This window comes from Cimex lectularius, unplaced genomic scaffold, assembly GCF_000648675.2.
Source record: "Cimex lectularius strain Harlan isolate CLEC.00 unplaced genomic scaffold, Clec_2.1 scaffold50, whole genome shotgun sequence".
Classification (NCBI taxonomy): Eukaryota; Metazoa; Arthropoda; class Insecta; order Hemiptera; family Cimicidae; genus Cimex; species Cimex lectularius.
In genome coordinates, this window is record NW_019392716.1 from 842,495 (window position 1) to 863,285 (window position 20,791).

Below are 20,791 nucleotides of genomic sequence, written 5' to 3' on the forward strand. Positions count from 1 at the left end.
TGATGAACTAGATTTTTTATTATTTTTAAAACTCATGGCCATCTTCAAGGGTTATCAACCTCCATAGCCTTAGTATATGATCTTGCTTGCGTGTTTTATTACATATACCTTCACAAAAACACAAAACGTGTTCTACCGTCTCTTCTTCTTCCTGGCAATATCTACACAGTATTACTCCTATCCGGTGCACGTTCCTTCTTAGGCGGCAATGCCCTGTCAGGAGTCAACCCAGAATCCTGGTTCTGTTACAGTTGTCCTCTAGTAATTCCTTTGTAAGTCTTGCAAATGGCCCTTCTATGAATCTCTTCCACCTCATTTGTAAGATATTGTTCCACCAGGTTTTGAACTCATTAAGGAACCATTTTTGGTTGTACCCTTTTTTATGCTAGGCCAAAGTATTGACATTTTTTGAACAGCTTTCGCATTGCCTCTATGCCCAGGACACCCAGGGCAGAATCAGGTCATTTGTGTGTACAGTACCATACATTTTTTGCCTTCACCTCGCATGAGGCTAAGGCCTTAAGAGCTGCCTGACCGTCAGAGATGGCTATCTTCCAAGAACATATTTGTAGCCTTTTTATTTATCTGGCACTGTATTCAATTGCTATGATTTCTGAATGAAAAACTTTAGCATATTCGTCTACAGATAGGGATAAAATAGGCAGGCACAAGGTCTTCTGCACCTTGACATGAATAGATTTATTGTGTTCTCCTGATTTTTATAACCCACTGGCCAGCTTCAGGGTTTTTTTCTTTTGGCATCAGCCTGACAGCCATAGGCAGATTGTGCTTCAGGTTATTAATCAGCTTCCATAGCTTTGCCAGCAGTTCCATAGTGTATGATCTTGCTTGCAGGTTTTCTTGTCCAAGTTGCAAGATGATTTCAGACTGAAAAACGATAAGTTTAAAGTCAATTCATCCCGAAGACTCCAGCTTCACACAAATGAATACATTTTATTTAATTTTTAATTGTATGCAAAAAATTTTTGTTTCCTGCTGTGCTTTTGGATTTTTTTTAATCTGCCGAGAACAAATGTAATAATAATAATCTGATTTTATTGTAAGATTATTTTTTTATTGGTGGTTAATAAAATACTTAATTTTTTTGTCGCCAACATGGAGTGAAAAGTCAATATCAACTCGTGAGTATTTTGTGGAGGGGGCGCGTAGAAATTTTGAACAAGGAGCAAACAACCGTATAAAATAAAAAGAAGCACAACTTTAAAAAAATTCGTATGCTGTCAAAATATAAAATATAAAGAGTAAAAATGTCTTTTTCATTGATGAAACGTAAAAATCCATATCGTCGGATATGAGAGGCGTGGCGGGGGCGCATGCCCGTCTGGCGAGTTTCAGCGCTCGATCGGCCCGGCCGCGTACTAAAGAAATCAAAACATTTCCAGTGGCGATCAAAAGTGGACTGGACAGCACGGTGACAGTGGCGAGTGGCACGCTTGCTATTGTTTGGTTATAGAGGCGGATCGAGTCGCTTATTCTCTTGAGATCCCCGTCGCGGCCATGTGGAAAGTCGAGGCTCACTTCGGATCGGGCCGGTGCCGAGGGATTGTGGGCTGAACGCCGCCGAATCAATGCTCCGATAAAGTGAAATCACTGCCTCGATTCTATTTTCGTACACCTGACCCCCGGCCCTCCATTGTTATTCTCCTCGAAAGGTGAGTTTTGTTTTATTTTCCAGTTTGACGGAGGGATTTTCAGCGCCGTTTTCCCAACCGTTACTCCGGCTTTTCCGTTTTCTTTAACGGCCGAGGACGGCACGTTTTCCCGTTTTCCTCCTAGCCGTCCTTCTTGGGCCGCAATTTATCGATCCGTCCCTTTAACATGACCGTCCGGGCCACATTTTTACCGACATTCACATCCCCATCCCTTTTATAATTCCATACACTTTTTTTCCATCATTATATAAACTTTTAAAACATAGACATTTTTAGTATTTAAAAAAAACAAAAAAAAACATTTTTTATATTTTAATCAAAGCTACTATATTTTAAGGTTAATTTCCTTGTTCGAGATGATCTTTCTAACCGGCTTAGTTGGAAATTGCACGTCTCTTATTTTCTCAACAGCAACAAATAAAATCCCATTAAATACTGCACTTGAAATTTGAACGTTAGAAACGTGCAACCTTCTGGAAATCTCTTTCAAAAAAGGCACAAATTGTGCAATCAATCAATTCTTTTCTTTAAGGCATTTTTGTGGCGAATTCCACATTCACTACTGTTCGTTTTTTTTATACTCCCCCATCGAACAAAAAACCAAACTTAAATTTTTTTCCAGGAAATACCCCCTTTGAATTTTTTCAGCAATTTCACTTCAGACTTTCTATGAGTTTTCTAGGAAAAATTGATTTTAATTATTTATTTTTTTGACTTAGTTACAATCACAGTATTGCGAGGATTGAAATATCGTGCCATTTTTAAAAAGATTTAAAAAAAAAATCTGTTATTTTTGTGTCACTGCTGATGGGGCTGGGAAAATTGTACCAAGTACAAATTTGGTTGGATGGTGGTTGATAATCCGACCACAACCTTGGTCGTTATTCGTTAGGATTCTTCTTTTTCTGACTCTGGTGGAAACTGCAGGCCCACACAAAAATATCTGGTTATTACTTAATATAAAACGTTCAACCCCCTGGATTTCTTTTAAAAAGCGACAAATAGTGCAGACAATAGTTTCTTTTAAGTCTTGCAAGATTTTGTATGGATTGGCGAATTCCACATGGTTTGGGATAACAATAAGCCAGAACGTGCGAAGTTTCATATCTTATGTCGACCACTCCCTCAACCGAGCAGAAAATCAAACATAAAAGTTTCTTCAAGAAATACCACAGAAATTTTTTTTTTACAGCAAGTTTATATATAACAGGCTTTCTATGTGTTTTCTAAGAAAAACTAATTTTAATTATATACCTTATTTTAACTCGATTACAATCAATCACAATATTGTGAGAATTTAAAATTTCTGTCATTTTTAAAAATGTGTTATTTTTGTATCAATGCTAATGGGGTTGGACAATTGTACCACGTACAAATTTGGTTCGATGGTGGTTGATAATTCGACCACAACTTTGGTCGATTTTCGTTAGGGTCTTTTTCCGACTGGCTCTGTTGGAAACTGCACGCCCTGCAACAAAAAGAAAAAATGTACTAAATATTTAAATTTCAGAAACGTTCAACCTCCATGGATATCTTTTAAAAAGCGAAAAATTGTGCAGGCAATCCATTCTTGTCTTGCAAAATTTGTATGCATTGGGAAATTCCACATGGTTTGGGCTAACAATAAGCCGGAACGTGCAAAGTTCCATAACTTATGTCGCCCACTCACTCAACCGGGGAGAAAACACAATTTAAAAATTTCAAAAAGAAATATCCCTGTAAAAAAAATCTTTTGCATGGCAAGTTTGTATATGTATTAGAATTTCTGTGTGTAATCAGAATATTGACTGATTTTCTTTAGGGTTCATTTTTTCTGGCTCGGTTGGAAACTATTTTCCACACAAAGAAATTTACTAAATGCTTAAAAGTCAGAAACATTCAGCCCCTTGGATATCTTTTAAAAAGCGAAAAATTGTGCAGACAGTCGATTCTTGTCTTGCGAGATTTGTATACATTGACAAATTCCACATGGTTTGTTATAACAATAACCGGAATATGCAAAGTTCCAAATCTTGTGTCGCCCACCCGCTCAACCGGGCAGAAAATCAAACTTAAAACGAAGTCTCTCAGAAACTACCCAGCAAAAATCATTATTAGTAAGTTCCATTGTAAATTCGCTTTCAAGTATTTAAAACCTGGCTAACTTAGATTCTAACAACTGCCGGCGTATTCTCAAAAATCCACTGCCCTTTTTTAACGTTCTTTTACTAAAAATATGTAATTTTGTGTACTACCGGTTAACCTCGATGAGGGGCAAATTTGGTAATTTTTTTGTTATCTTTCATTTCCCCCAACCGGCTCTATTGGAAACAGCGCGTCCCTTATTTTCAAACAAATATTAAATATTCTCAACCCTGAAATCTCTTGAGTCTTTAAAAAAGAAGAAAGATTATGGGATTACTGACTTCCCATTTTTGGGACGGATTTAAATATATTTTCTTGTAGAGGTCCCTGGGCAGAAAATTCGACTCATGCAGTTTCACTCGGGTGTATGAAAAAATCGTTGATTGAAAAGAAAGTAAAACCGATTATGTGACAATGGACGATGGCGTGTTACACAGGGTGATTAAACGACACTTATTGATAAAACCGGGTGCAGGTTCTTTAATTTCTCACAAGTAGTACTTCATAAAATATGTCAGCCGTGTAATCTGAAAATCTCTTTAAACGAATAAACAATTCTGCGAATTATTAAACGTGTCCCACGACAATTTTGGGGCATTGGGACTTCCTCAGTTTGAGAGGGATGCAAGTCCCTCGAGCTTGCCAGGTTCCTTTTCATGTCTTCTCGGTACAATTCACATAAATGACGAATCATGATTGTCAAACTGATTATGTAAAGTTCCACAGAAGCTAGTAAAATCTAATCATGTAATTCTAGCAAGTTCCAAATTATCTGTTATGTTTGTATTTATTCGAATAATGCTTTAAATCTGAAAGTTTTAATTAGGCCAAGAGTTAGGTGACAAATAATGCTGACGTTTTTATCGATTTTTTATTGCTCAGGAGAGACGACCAGATTTCATTGGGCAATATTTGACAATCAACCTCAAACTTGGTACTTATTAAGGTGAATTGGTTATATTAAGTTGGGCTTATCGGCTCAGTTGGTCGGTTTAGGCTTGTAAAGTTCATTTTTAACTCTCCTCGGCAGAAATTCCGTATTTTTGACATATTTAATAAACGTTCTGCGAATTAGACAACTTGGAATAGCGTGAGGCTCACGTCAAACATACAAAACTTAAATGTGCAATTAATCCTAATTACATCATTTCAACCAAAATCTTACATAAAATGAATAATTAATTGAAAGAAGTAATTTGGTCAATAGATCACTAAATATAATGGATTATAATTAAGTCTTTAAAGCTTCTGATGTAAGAATGTATACGTTGAAGATTTTCGGTGTTTATGTTTTATAGTCGTTCGGAGGATGAAAATTGGACAGATCTTTTAAAAATATAAAGTTTAAACCAGGGACGTGGTGCTAGATTACTAATAGTCAATATTTAATAAGATAGTTCAGCTGATATTGATAATAGTTTATATAAGAAGAATAAATAATAATTCGTATCGATGCTCAAACGAAAAAGAGTGTTGTGCAATTGGGAAAAAGTGAGTTTTAGATGAAAATATAAATTTTGAGCTTTCTTACTGGAGTCCCATAAGGTGTTGCAATAAAGGCCGAGGGGCCTCTGGCCCTTTGTGCTAAAAGGTACAATAGCCTTTGCAGTTTACAGTTATCTTTGGGCGAAGGGATAAATGGGCAGGTAGACCCGTCCTGCTTTTGGATAGCGAAATGACACTTTTTCCCCCCTTATATTCGAATTTTGAACGTCTTAAGGTCAGGGGTTGTTGACTGTGGCGGTGGTTGTAGTATTTAGGCTGGGTGTATATAGGGCGCAGCCCCAACACCTGATTATCGACCCAAGGGGGGCCGTTATTCTCATCCCTTCCGTAACCTATATTTGAGGACAGCAGCCTTCCACAACATACCGTCGTAAGATTTGTCCGTCGAATCGGTTTTTCCAGGGAGGCGAGGCTTTACAAGGTATGCACACCTTTCGCCGGATGTTTTTTCAGGTACAGGAGTAGGTTTTCCCCCCATCCCTTAGGAGAAATTGGGTCAATGGGGGTTGAAAATGGGCCACGGTTTTGTAAATAAATGTGTAGTGACAGGGATAGTAGATCACGGTGTCATGCAAGGCTGAAAATATTAACTGAAGTTTTATTTTAAACGCCTATGTTTTAAAACAACCACTCGATGTAGGATAATCCAATCTAGCTTTAAGTCTCACTACAACTCAAGAGATTTCTCATCAATAGAAAACGTACGGCATATCTTGCTGAGTAGTAAGAATCACCGTTGATGGGAAATGTCAGAAGAACTTCCTTTTGAGAAATCCGGTTGGTACAAACAAATAAAATATAACTGATACAAAACTAGATAAAATTCAAATAATTGTAAAACAGTTTGCAATGTTTCCGGTTTAACTGCTGATTGCACTTCAGGCATATCGTGGCGAAATTCATTTCCCATAATTAATCCATGCAGTCATTTTTAGGTCGTACATCAATTTAACAATTAATATAATCTGGGCAAAGAACTATTTCAGGTTTTGTAATTATCAGCGAAAGTTTCAGCTCTTTCATATAATTCACTCAGTTTTCTCTTTACTGCTAAGGGTATGGAGGCATTATGTATTTTATACATGTTTATTTTAACCTATATGTTTTACAGTTGACCAAAATTATAGTGTAGTTATGGGTTGAACAGAAGGATCACATAAAAATGATTTGAGGTGGAGTATGCCAATTCACTTTTTGGAAAAGATAGTACTAAGTCATTGTTGTAACTTTTACGAGTAGAACTATCTTTTCCAAAAATTGAAAGATAGTCCACTAGTGTTTTAGAAAGTACACATTTTTCCGACACATTCTGTCCAAATGAACGGGAAATTTAGTAGGCTGATTAGAAGAATAGGTTCTATGGTCTTTCAGGCAGTCGGGTCCCAAGATTCAGCTGTAAATTTATATATAGACTTGTAATCCTCTGAATTAGATATTTTATAACGATTTTTGTTGCTTCATTTATGACAAAAAGTGTTTTGAGGAAATGCCGCCTTTTAAGCTTTATTCAATGTCCTAAAGATTTCCCGAGTTCTATTGATTCAGCTCGTTCTTTGCTTCGAGCACAAAAGATTCAACGGTTTGCCATCAGTTCGGATTGTCTTCAATTTGTTTACTGGGCAAACTTTAACAGAAAACTTTCTCCAATTTATAAATTTCGTGTACACTTATGATTTGGAGACTATATGATTTATATATGTCGAAAGTTTGAATTTCATCCCACAATGGCACCTATTAACAGGCCGAAGAATTTTTCCTTTTTTAAATCCTTTACCTTTCTTTTCGTATAAACATTTCTATTTTCACATCCCAAAGCAGAAAGTTTCCTTGCCTTCCTGTGATATATTTCGTCTGGTGCTGTTCATGACCTGATTTGGAAAAAGCCTCGACCAAAATAGTCGTCTTAATGTTGATTCCTTTATAAAGAACTGCCGTAAAACATTTAACCCAGATAATTAACTAAAATAATAAAATTACTATTAAAGCAAATATACGTTCCAAATAAAAGCGAATCGTGCCAATATATCAACATATCAAAGCTTTCGATAATAAAGGTATTGTGATATATAAGAGTTAGGCATATAATTTCATATCATTTTATAGAGATAACTTGATTATAAAGTTGTTTCATATTTTTATTCTTTAATTTTCAAATGACAACAATTTGTTTGTAGTTAATTTAAACAAACCTGCCTATGTTTTGTAAATGTCGTATCAACCGGTCAGGTGTCCAGTATTTATTTCTTATCGCGATTTATTGGGAGACGAAGGATAAAAGTGTTGTTAGGCTAATCCGTTCTTGTAATTTTTCTTTTAGTCTGTTGAGCGCTGATCGTGCACAAATTTTTTACGGCCGAAATCTTGTGATATCTTATTGTTATATTCTAATTAGCATTGTTGTTGTGTTTTTGATTTATCATGAGTCCGAGGTATGCATGATTTTTTTTAAAATTTTTGATCACTCAAAAAGTGAAATACAAGATCAATCTTGCTTTTTTTTTTAATGTTTTAGCGTAATAATAAAGAACAATTACATTTCTTATGTTGATCTACAAAACTTTATATGTTTTTATTTCATAAAGGGCATGGTGGTGAAAGATCAGGTTAGAATATGGTAAATTCATGGGCGATTTTGGAGAGTAAAACTCGGCATTAATGGACCAGAAGAACCTAATATTTCCCGACCATGTGTGATTTATAATTTTCTTTTTCCCCCCTGTATTAAAACTAATTTGATGATGATAATGTTTTATTTGTCAATTCCATGGCCTAGATGTAGATGATGCGTCATTTGGGGTGTGCTGCGCCCTTTAAGAGCTATTGTGTCTCCGTTCTGTGCTTGTAGTACACCGGTGAGTCCTAGTTCAACAAGGAACTGGATTAGAAGGCCCAGTTTAAGTGTTTGGATTTCGTCTACGGTTACGTTGTACATCCCAAACTCTTCTTCCTACGAGCAAATGTGGCACCGCGGTTGTTAGTAGGTGTCTCCTCTTTGCAGAATCTGCTAATGTTGTGTTATACCAATCTTTTACAGACGCCCATTCAGTCCGCAGGGTTTTGCCAAGAAATCCATTGAGGATTCGAAGTTTTTCCTGATGCATTCTGTTGTTTCTTTCTTTCCAAAACTTCCTTGAAGAATTCTGTTAATATTTCAAACCAGCACCATCTTTCAGCTAATGATATTTGAACTTACTCTGAGGGATGCTCGTCTATCTGACATGATAGATGTTATTGTTGTTGTACCCTTTGTTCAGAATGAATTTGGTACATCTATCAACAGATGGTGACGTTCGCAACGGAAGGGGCCATCCCTCTTTCCCATTTTTTGTTTCACTTCGTTGTTTAGAAATTTTGCTTGAACTCAAACATCCTGTTCATGTTGTCTCTTGCAGTCACGAGTAACGATGTTCCTGCATTAGGATTTCTCTTTGATGATGTTAATAATAGTTTTCTGTGCAGTCCTCATTATCATATGGCGAAGTGGGAATCCCAAGATTTTTTCCATACCAGTTCTGGTACATGTTCTCGTCGCTTCTTTAAACACATACGAGTCTGTATTGTCTTGAGTTCTTTCTATTTGTTAAATGTTTTACTTTATCGACCCAGGATATTGAGCCGTCTCATCATCATGGGCTGCAGCCAGAGCAGGGTTTCTGGTCTGCATCCCCAGTTTTTTCCTGCTCACCTTCTGCACATCATTAATTACTCGTGTCTTTTCTTCATAATGGTCCATGAACTAACATACCTTTGTTTTACTGGATTTTATGTTTAATTTTTTGAAGCAAAAAGTGCTCATCCGTGTGCTAAATGTGATATTTAATCTCACATATTCATTTATTGAAGATCGAATGAATCCAGCATAGGTCATATAGGCATCTCTTGGAATGATGGGCCCCCAGGCATCCGATTTTACGACGTCATATATTTTATTTATTACAAGGAAGTTGGGTGTATCTATTTTATTATTTGATTCTTTATGACCAGTTTCAAGACTTAATATTCTCTCTTACGCTTTTACAATTGTCTTTTTATTTGTACATGGCCTGCAAAACTAAAGGAAATTGTCTTTTGTACACCAGCAATAAACAATACCAGAATTAAGTATTTAGCCTTTTCTGTTATTGTAATTTTGTTTTCTTGATACTTGTTCGATTTGCGTTGAATGATTTATTAACCTTAGCCTATTTGTGCCGATTTGTACTTATATAATATTACAGCACTATTGTTTATACATTTTGTGTACTTTTTTTAAGTTGGGGGAGAAGAAAAAACCTTTCCTCCACTGCTATATATATTGTAGAATCCCTAGAAATTATACCTTGGAAGGTACACTTTTTTCTAACAGGCAAAGCACTTTCCTTGGTTCCTCTTCGCCCACCTCTTTTCGTGAGAGCATTGCCTTGCCGAAGTAGCTGTACCGTAACCGGGCCAATGCTTCAAATTCACAAAGGATATGTGCCAATGCCTCTGGTTCCTCCTGACAGAGTCGGCATGTTCCTGTCTCTGCTTTGCCCATTTTCTTTATGTGATGGTTAAGTTGGCATTCTAAGTATTTTTTCTCAAATCCTGCCTACTGAGAGAGAGGAGTTCCTTCGCCTTACTTTTTGAGAGATTTATAAATCCCTTAGTATACCTCATACCTGGTGCTTTTATCTAGTGCTTGAATTTTTCTTCTCACCCATTTTTTCAATTCCAACTTAGTCACACATTTCGGTGCACTCAGTATTTGTTCTGGTCCCATGGGTGAGAGGGTTGCACCTTGTTTGGCTAATTGGTCAGCCTGTTCATGTACTTTCTTTTTTTAGCTTGTCGTTGAAAGCACATACACATTTAGTGCCTTTATGGCTGCCTGACAGTATGTAAATCTGTGTACGTTGCATATTTTTCTTTATTAACTACTGTGCACAAAGTTGCATTGTATGAACCTCAGCTTGGAAAATTGTTGGGGTTGATTGAAGGGGGACTTCGCTAATGTAAGATCCGCCCTTTTGCCCCTACACCCTTACACCTACTTTCATTTCCAACTTAGATTCATCAGTACATCATATTAGGTCCCCTTCCTTGAACTTGGAGCTACCTTTCATCCAAAGGGCTTTATTATCTATTCTCTTGGAAGGGTCTGTCAAAGTTGATTTTTCTCTCATTTTAATAGGTACCGTCCCATTATATTTATTTCAACTCTTTCCAGAATTTGTAGTAATACATTTCATGCCTCTGCCAGTAGATGCCGTTATTGTTGAATAATTAAATAACAAAAGCAAGAGAAAAAATAAATATTTTATTCATAAAGCTCAATTAAATACGTCTAATTAGATACGATTATTATACGTTGCATATTTAATTTATAGCAATGCGATAATTATCGCTATTATTTTATTTGCGACTAAGAGACCGAAAAGTTGTAAACTGCTGGCGAAGCATTTAAACTAGGCCAAGAAGACAAAATTAACATGAAAAATCCAGGAAAACATTTTTTTAAGTGGAAAATAAGAAGAAAAAGTTCGAAAATTTAAGTGGAATGGAAAAATTAAACGACTTTAGAAAATAAAGCAGATTTGACTGCAGTATTGCACAGATTGATCGGTCGTGTGACAAGGGATCATTAAATTACAGACCTAATGATGATTCACAAGTTATATTCAAAGAACCAGTCAATACCGTCGACACTAAACAATTCTCTATGGAGAAAAAGACCATTTGTTATGTCTCAGTGCACCATATTTTCACTATCAATTTTGTGTATGTACAGTATGATGAATAGACCAAATCTTGACCTTTTTTCCAAGGGCGCACGAATTTCACAGCAGGGCTGTTTAAAGAGTTGGCCTTTTGAGAAATGGTCGAAGGAAACGTAAAGAAATCTTACAGAACACGAACTGTTATTCAGATCAGGATTACTTAAATAATGATCCTTGAATATGCCATTGTAAAATTCTGCTACCCAGAGCTAATCTCTTCTAAATCGATTCAGGAATCATTTGTTATTTATTTTTTTAAACGGGTAGATCCCCAAAATGCAATATACATTTTGCAAAATACAAACATAAGAAAATAACTATACATTAAAAAAAGGAAAATTAGTTGTGAAAGTAACCTGCACGATGGTAAAAGGTTAAATGAAAGCGAGACTCGAACCCACGACCTCCGGCTATATACCGCGTAACTAAGGTCCCCTGTCATTTCAACCTAAAACATTTTAAAGTTCCCTCTTTTTGGCGTATGTTTAGAGAGTTCGGATCCCGCTCGTGACACTAATTTTTCTTCTTAACCATACTTTACATAAAAATTATAAATAAATTTAAATCATTAGTTTGGTTAGGACCAGATAAAAAACATATGGATTATTATAAAAGACAAACGTAAGAAGCTGGGTAGTGTGAATGTGTATGTAATTTATTAGCGTGACTGGCATGGTTTATCCCCTATTACCTCCAGAAATAACGAGTATTCCAGTAGTGTGACTGTGTGAATGAAATTTATTAGCGCGAATGGCAGGGTTTATTCCCTATTACCCCGAGAAATATCGAATACTCTGGTGTAATGTGAATGTAATTTATTAGTAATTTGTTGGATTCGTAAGGTGCGGTCAAGAATGAGGGAGTTTAGAAAAACGTTTTTCATTTTTTTGCCGACGTTTCCACCATTATTCGGGTCATCTTCAAGGCCTGGGTGAATTATAAAACATAGGTTGGTTGGAAAAAATACAATACAGATGTAAATATAAACATTGAGCCAAATATTTCATACTCACATAAATTGCGGTGCTCTGCTTGCGGTGTCATTGGTGTTGTGTGAAATTGTTGTGAAACGTGAATTTGTATTCTGCTGTTTTTATACATTTCACGTTTCATACACGAATAATTTCATACAACACCAATATGACACCACAAGCATAGCACCGCACTTTATGTGAGTATGAAATATTTGGTTCAGAGTTTATATTTACATTTTAAGTTGTATTATTTCCAATCTACATATGGTTTGTAACTCACCCTGCCCTTGAAGATGACTGAATAAAGGTCGGAACGTCGGCAAAAAAATGAAAAAGTTTTTCTAAACTACCCCATTCTTGACGGCAACTCACGAATCCAATAAATTATTACCTGTCAGTAAAAACTAGCGTAATTTATTAGCGTGAGTGGAGGGGCATATCCCCAATTACCCGAAGAATATTGAGTACTATGGGGTAGTGTGAAAGCTAACAAAACTCCCACATTATCTTGTTTCTGTGTATTACTGTTTATTTGGGTGATTTTATCCACAATTGACGTGGCCCTGAGGTACAGACAGCCTAGCAATAGAAAAAAAAAAAAACAGTAAAAATTAATTATTATGTATAGATAGGAGATATGATATAATGGTTTGTAAAGAATTACTGATTATGTATTTGTGGAAACTTCGGAATAAGATTAGTGATTATTTTCTGAAATCGGTTGATACCAGAATGAAGAAGATAATGAGAAATGTGAGGAATGAAGAATACGTAGAAATTTTACTGTTCTAAAATCTTGTTGATCCGTGAAAGGTCAAGAGGAATGTCAACACCGCAAAAGCGAAAACAGGCGGACCCATCAGATAAATTGTTCATTGTAGTACGTTCAATGATAAAACACCCATATATTCATATTGTAGTAATTCGTGAAGGATTTGCAATAGTTGGCATGGTATAAATGTCAAGTTGCTTGAAATTGCTTGTTGTAGCCCTTTTCGTATACCTGCTTTACAAAGCGCGGAATCCGTTTTATCCTTGCCCAGATTACCCTTTTCGGCCGGATCAGTCTGCTTAGGGCGACCGTTGCACGAGTACCTTTCGCCCTTTCCCTCCCTTGTTGAACGTCCAGTCCAGTACAATCGTTTTAACTTTGTCTTATTTGCCCATTTTCCAGAATAAAAACGGGACGAAAACGATCGTACACAAAAGTCTGGAAGAAAAGGTCTCCAGAGGCCAGCCATGTTTCAGAAGGATATCATACAAGTCCGTCCCAACAGCCTAGTTACCAAGGTAGGTAATACAATTTAAGTCCTCATTTAATGACATAATATATCACCGAGTTATTTAACGGCAGCAAGAGTGTATCATTGCACAATAAACTTAATTAAAATTGATAAAAAGAGGGATTGTAGTCATGCATTGACCCTCTTCTCTCGATATCTCATATTTAAATGACTTTGTTACGATTTGTTAGACTTCTTAGAATTTTTTATTTATTTATAGACTTCCCCATTTCAAAACAAAACTTAATTGACCTTTTGGATTAAACCGATCTCCTAGATATATTTAATAATGCAATTAATGAAAGTAAACGTTAGGTGAAACATTAGGAGGGAGAAAAGTGTTTCTGAGTGCAAAATTCCTGTCTAAAGAATAACATTTTGTCATGTCATTCCTTTATTTAATATTACATTTGCAAAAACCTTCTTTTGTTTAATTATATATATTTGTACTGTATGTACTGGTGTTTGGGGAAGAAACCTTGTCAATGTTCTTCAGAAGTTTAGTTTTGTTTGATCAGAATACAACCACACATTTTAATTTTAATTATTGGGCTTTCACCCCGAAGTGTTGAAACTCCACGATGTGCTTACCCTAGGGTACTTCGGGGGGGTTCGCCTACCCATTTAAATGGCTAGTATCGCCCTTAAGCCATTGCACAGGAGATTGTCGCTTCCCAACGTAGTTATACTCTAACGTGGGCTTTCGATAGTTAGGTCATCATAGGTCATCTGACTTTATAATACAGACGCACAAGTACATTCATACCTATGTACATTGTACTCATTCTGATTAGTTGGAGGAATATTTGAAGTCCATCGACATACACGCAATATTAATAATATAAATCGAATTAGGGACGATGAGGTACTTTTTTGCCTAAACACACGCACTTCTGGAGGGGCAAAGGTTTCGCTACATTTCACCAACACCCCTAACCCCCTAATAAATACATGCACTTCAGCAAAACACATAACCACAAAATACAAATATCAGCCCTGTATAAAGTAAAAGTAAGCAGTGGGAAGCCCAGAAACTCGATACTGTGTTTGAGAACCATTCTTTTATTCGGCGGCATGCCTACACGCTTTCTGTAAGGAGCCAAGGATTGACAAGCTTCTAATATGTGGGGCATACCGAACACTCTTTCTCTGCATAAGGGGCACCTGCGCGGGAAATTGTATTATTTTTAAGGTTGTCAAGTTGCGTTCTGTGATTCCAGAAAAATTAATAGCTCACATTTGAATCGTGATTTAGAGAAGACCTAAGCTAAATTTTCCTTTTCCCTTGGTGTATTCATTATTAAGATTGGTTCTGAGTTCTGAGTTTTTTTTTTGTTTTGCATGTGTATATATATGAAATACATTGCTATGGAAACGTCAATATTGTTGGGATTTGCTGTACATTCTATAAATAAAAAAAATAAAAATAGCAAACAGCGGATGTATGAAAATCAATTGGTTTAACTTGTTATCCATTTGGATCTCCTTGCTTTCAAAGATATTTTCTAAATTGCGAATAGTTAAGCCTTGAAAACTGGCGTATTAAGGTTTGCATTTTCATGAAATGTACAATATTTTCGTTTTACGCCTTTTCCTCGGTATTGTTTGTTTTGGCGAAATTTGATAAGATTTTTGCTGATTTTGATTGTTCAATGGTCAGAATAAGTGCGAGCCGTTCTGTTATAAACACTGTTGGATGTCAGTACTGTTTAAATATACTATAAAATTACATGTGGGTGTACCATGCATCATCGCGGTTAGTACAAAGCACATCAAAATTCAGGCCTTGAAGCATTTTCTTCTGCATACCCAGACCCTTTCTGTATCGCAAACATACATATGGTCAATATATGAATTAATACATATTTATGTTTTTTTCCATTCTATTACGCTCAGGGTTTTTTTTCTGTGATTCACCATATACCATTCTCCTCTAGAACTCAACTAGGGGGCAACCGCGGATAAGTGAAATTGCGGATAACTTGTCTGTATTTACATATTATTAATATTATTACAGAAAAGATAATCTCGCTATTTGTTATAATGTATTTATACTTTTTTTTTGTTGAGGGATGGCGTTGTGTACACGGTATGTTCTGATCCCAAGTCGGGACCTTTACGTTTTGTACACTCCGTCTAAATGGATATTAAGGACAGTAGAGTCTAGTTAAAATCAATAATTATCAGGTTAGATTGCCTGATATTAAAAAATGTACCAAAATTTTCAACTTTCAACTAAAACAGTTCATAAGCTGTTGGATCATTCTGGTCAACGTGTACTCGCTGTTTCCGGTCGAAACATGCGAGACTTGACGTTAGATGTTAGATTGCCTGATATTAAAAAATGTACCAAAATGTTCAACTGTCAACTAAAACAGTTCATAAGCTGTTTGATCATTCTGGTCAACGTGTATTCGCCGTTTCCGGTCGAAACAAGCGAGACTAGACGGCCGGGACGACCGGTGGACGATCAATCTGCAGATGGATGTTCTGCGATTAGCTGAACGGTAAAAACATCTGCAGCCCGGTTTTAAACCGTGTTAGGCCGCAGTATAAAAGAAAAACCCGACCCGCCTATAAAAACCGGCAGACACTTCGGAGTTTTATACTTCTCTACCAGACGTGGAAATAACACTGGTTATCAGTTCGAAAAATCGTTCGGAACCTTTTCTACTTCGCCCTGGGGTGCAATTTAAAATCGAGGTGCAACGCCGCGGCTCGGCAAAGGGGGATGGATAAATAATGTTGGCAAAGATAAATAAAGGAAGGGTGGCATGGAAATGGGTCACTATACCAGGAGAGTTGTGCTGGGATCAATACTGAAGAAGGGAGAGAGAAAGAGAGCGTAAGAGGGGTAGGTAGAGGTGTGTGTGTGTGTGTGTGAGGGAGTAGTAGTCACCATAGCAACATCTACCAGACTTTGACCCTGTTTATCTGGGCCATTGCCCAGCAATGAAGAGGGGGATGTCCAGACTCCCATCATTAAATTCATAGGAGGAGCATAAACCATTTCAATTGAAACATACACTTTTGTCAATAAAAAAACATTAAATTTACTGTTACATAATTTTTTTAAGATGTATTTATGAAATCATGTTTCTTTTATTAGAGAATTAAATTCAGTTAAAACCTTGTTACCTCAGAAGACATTTTAAGTAATAAAAATATTATTTGTACAGTTTTTCTGTTTATACTGATAAAAATATATTACAAACTCAAAGCAAAAAAAGCTGGCCCTCTTATTATTTAAATATTTAATTATTATTCCATTTTTCTGAATTATTTAATATAAACCATTGAATTTCAAAAACAGTCAAACTCAGGGAAAACCACAGAAACATCATTTTACATTTAAAAAGACAACTGTCTCTAGCACTTCGTTTACTCCATTACAGTGTGGATGCACACTTTGGAGGCAAGCCAGCAACAGCCAAATATGCCAAATACAGATGCACCAAAACCATGCCTTATTTCTTTATCCAATGCCCTTGGTATATTAGTATCTCAGTCATGTACAGTTACCTTGTCATTCCTAATGTACAAGAAGTTATAAAACAGTGTCAACACCTCACTAAATATCTCCATTCAACTCTTTTCATGCCTGAGTATTACATTTCCATGAAACTCCAAGCATACTCTAGCAAAATACTCAAATGAAAAAACACATTTTATAAAAGTTGAGGTTTTGAATTATGCTATTAAAAATTAATAGGTCAGAAGTATCTGTAATTACTATTATAAACTGTGAGTCAGTAGACAGAAACCCTTTTTCATTCAGATACTGTGGCGGAATTATTTATGACATTAAAACAAATAGCTTTACGTGAAACTGTAAGTTAGAAAAAATTAGCTTTGCACTAAGTGATTCTTCCTTTTGTCTTAATGACAGTTTGGTTAGCTGGATTATGTTCCAGCAAAGCCATTTTTGCATGCTCATAAGTGTCCAACACCATTGGGTGTCTTTTCATAATGGACAGCTCATTCTTCAAGTGTTTAGGTCAAGAATACCAATTGGCCATTTGAAGTATAAATGGAAACCCTTATCAAATATCGTCAGTCAAATGATACTTGCATTGTTGTGCTTAAAAATAATAAAAGAGGTGTTGACAGCATCCTCAGTGTACCTCACAACAGTTAAGGAACCTTAAGGTAGCTCCAGACATGCGGGATTCGCCGAATGGCTAGCGACTATATTTGGTGCTCGCCATGCTCGGCTAATTGTCGGTTTTCTTCTCTGTTTCAAAGTGCACGAATATTGTGAAGTAGCCGAACTCAAAACATGGGGAGGGGCAACAATACTCTTAGACTGATTTGTGACTGTTTGTAGACACTACACAAAGCAGTAACCGCAACTGCAGCAAGACAGTTTCACTGTTGTCCAGCTCGATTGGTAGTAAGTCAAGGACTCGCATGGAACTAGGCGAATATTCACTATTTCCACACAAACTGGGTAGTTGTATGAACCCCGCATTTGTGTAAACATAGGCATGCTATTTGGCAAATATTGGCAGCATTCAGCCAAACCATGTATAGAGCCACCTTTAAATGAATATCTAGTCATTGCAAGTTTCCAAAGAGACAACAGTCACTCCACACACCCATTTCTGTACACCATCCCAAGTCGTTTTACCTCTGGTGTGCAGATCTGGACGTGCAGGTCTAGTTAAGTGCCAACATCAGAAAGTCTAGTACAGTTCACAGGCTAATTATGTTAACTGTTGTAGCCTTTGCATACCTACAGAGGCTTGACTTTTTCTATTCTTCAATAATTTTATTATTCTAGCCTGAATCAGCAATATTTAAAAAAATTACATTGGCTCAATGAATGGGTAAAGGAAGAGAAACTAAAGACAATTTGAAGTATGTATATAAGGAAATGATAGTAGTGCATTATTTGAATAAGTGCAATACAAAGGAAAACATTAGATGAAAAATTTATACACTTTTTGTCATTAAAAAAGAGCATACAAAAAGAATAAATAAGAGACAGAAAAAGACCATACGAAAACGAATAAACAAGGGACAGAAGATTTCTAAAGTATTACCACATTCCAATTTTTGAAACAGTTGGAGTCATTTGCATCTTCTTTTGACCAGAAATACAAATTTGTATTTTACAAGCGAATGGATCATGATAATGGTATTAAAAAAAGCTATGGTTTATAGCAATATTCATTTATTTTAATTTTGAGTACCTTTCAATAGGTTAAAATACTATGTAATTCAAAGCCTTCATCATTGAGTTAACTCTTTGTTTTTATCATAGCGTTCTGGCAAAGACAAAACAATTGTGTTTTACTGCGACCAAAGCTTGTTGTGTTATTTGATTTTGGTGTGTGAAGAAAATAATTCAAATTATTTCTCTATTTAAAAATATAGTTTTATCATTTATAAAACACCATGCAGAAATAAAAGGGATGATATTTTTTATTATCAGATTGCAGGTGATTGACATTTCTTCATGTAAAAGGTCAGCAGATATGACCAAACTTGAGAGTGAGTAAAAATAGTAACTTCCATTTTGTACCCCACTTCTTCTAAGTCAATTGCACATTAGTATTTCTTTCTAACATTTAGAAAAATCAAAATACTGTAACACCCAAGTTCATTGAATCTTTCGAGATTGGCCTGTTCTCGATTCCTTTTTATTAATAAATATTAACATCATTTTATAATATATCCATTTATTATAGTGTGTTTTAACCAAGTTGTTTCTTTTTTCTTTCTTTTATGTTTTCAAAGCTTTAAAAAAGTAATTCTGCATGACCCCTCTTTAGTTTCAAAAATTGTATTATTTAATATGATCTCATAGTATTGCAACCTACTTTTTGGTACATTTTTATTTTGTACACTTTTTATATTAACCGTTGATATTTCTATAGATTGGTATTCACCCAATTGGCATTAGTAAATTGACGTATATGCAGAAATAAGTAATATAAGGTTTAGTTGTAAACGATATTTTTAGAGGGGGGCATCGGTGGCCGCAACAATTTAGGCGTTCACATGGCGCTCATCACTGTAAGGTAAAAGTCCTGGGTTCGAATCCAGTAGCCCTGCATTATTTTTTTCCCCAAAAAACACCGGCACCCCGAGGGTTCATATATGCACAGTTAAAATATCCTCGTAAAAGATTAAACTAAAAATCTTATGTATTTGTATCATTTGTAGTTTAAAAAACCTTTTGTTGGTAACGAAAATTTAAATGGGTGAACATTCTAATTTATAATGTTAGTTAGGAAAGTGATTCTTAATAACATTGGAAATAATGGGCATAACCATAGATAAATAAAGTAATTTAGTAGTTCAGTCATAGTGTTCATTATGTACATTTGTGAAAGTATAACACAAATAAATAATAAAAACAATAGTTGCAGTAAAATCAGCATATTCAATTTCATTTTACAATGTGTTTTTATTATTTGTTAAAAAAATAATATTAACAATTTTAATCTTATGTACTTGAAAAATAAAAAATAAAACCACTGTCTTATTTATTTACAATTTGTAAACATTTGTTTTTGTTGCAGTTCCAAGTATAGTTGTGCAAAACGGGACTAAAGGAATGGAGCGGACACTAAGGACACAGAGGTCACTTTCCAAACAAGTTAGTATTTTTTTTCATTTACGTTTTCATTATATTCATCAATTTTTATTTATGTATTTTTTTGTAAATTTTAATGTTTAATAAGGATGAAGGTGATGAAGCACATGAAGTTGCCACATATGAAGACAACAAAAACTTGGAAACAAAAGAAAGCACACCTTCTGAAGAAGTGTCACCGCCCAGTAACACTCTACATCGATCTAGGGTGAATATAATATAATGCATATATGGCTTTAAAAGCAGGTGTAACATTTTTGTAAAATTATATCTTGATTCTTTCAGTCACAAAATAAAGTTAAGTTATTAGTAAGGAGTCATGCAGTACGGGAAGAAACGTCTCCCCCTCCAGATCCACATCAGAATACGACGGAACCAGGCGCCGTAGCCTCACCGACAAAAGAACAATTGCCTCCTATCCCAAATCAAGTTCAACAACAAAGTACAACGAACCGGAGACACAAGTTGCGCAGGGAAGGATCATCCTCTGAAACTTGGGATCACCCTCCTCTCTCTAGGGGTAATTGAGTCCACTTCAACATATCAATTTCATTTCTTTATTTTTTCACGATTTCGATGAAAATTGTGAAATCATTTTTTAAGATTTTTCACCAGTATTTTCAATCCTATTGTTATCCTTTGTGTTTCATAATTTGCAAATTTATGCTCTTCCTTGATGCATTTTTTCTTGACTATTCTCGCACTTTGACTAAAAAATTTAACTGATAAAAGTTAACAAAATCATATGTGATTTTTTTTTATCAAATGTTGATTTATTGTTGACATTCAGCTTCTTGCAGGAATTAATACCAGTGTAAAATACCAATATAAATCTTTGTTGTACATGACATTTAGAAGGAAATTATTTTAAAGGTACCTGATCACTAAA

General features: G+C 35.6%; 1 protein-coding gene across 9 annotated transcripts in view; it reads left to right on the plus strand.

Annotated features, from left to right (window-relative positions):
- Positions 1–1,387: 1,387 nt before the first annotated feature.
- Positions 1,388–20,791, plus strand: part of LOC106664241 (cAMP-regulated phosphoprotein 21-like) — a 32,675-nt gene continuing 13,271 nt past the window's right edge. For 3 of the 9 annotated variants that reach the window (XM_014389762.2, XM_014389761.2, XM_014389765.2), the window contains exons 1-5: positions 7,603–7,732; positions 13,190–13,305; positions 19,829–19,905; positions 19,991–20,110; positions 20,188–20,422. In XM_014389762.2, coding sequence (XP_014245248.1) covers positions 7,722–7,732; positions 13,190–13,305; positions 19,829–19,905; positions 19,991–20,110; positions 20,188–20,422 — 559 coding nt within the window. In that variant the 5' untranslated portion in view covers positions 7,603–7,721. Of the gene's footprint in view, positions 1,674–7,602; positions 7,733–13,189; positions 13,306–18,735; positions 18,795–19,828; positions 19,906–19,990; positions 20,111–20,187; positions 20,423–20,791 lie in introns of those variants that run through there. The other 6 variants (XM_014389766.2, XM_024226548.1, XM_014389764.2 and 3 more) reach the window with 4 other exon arrangements.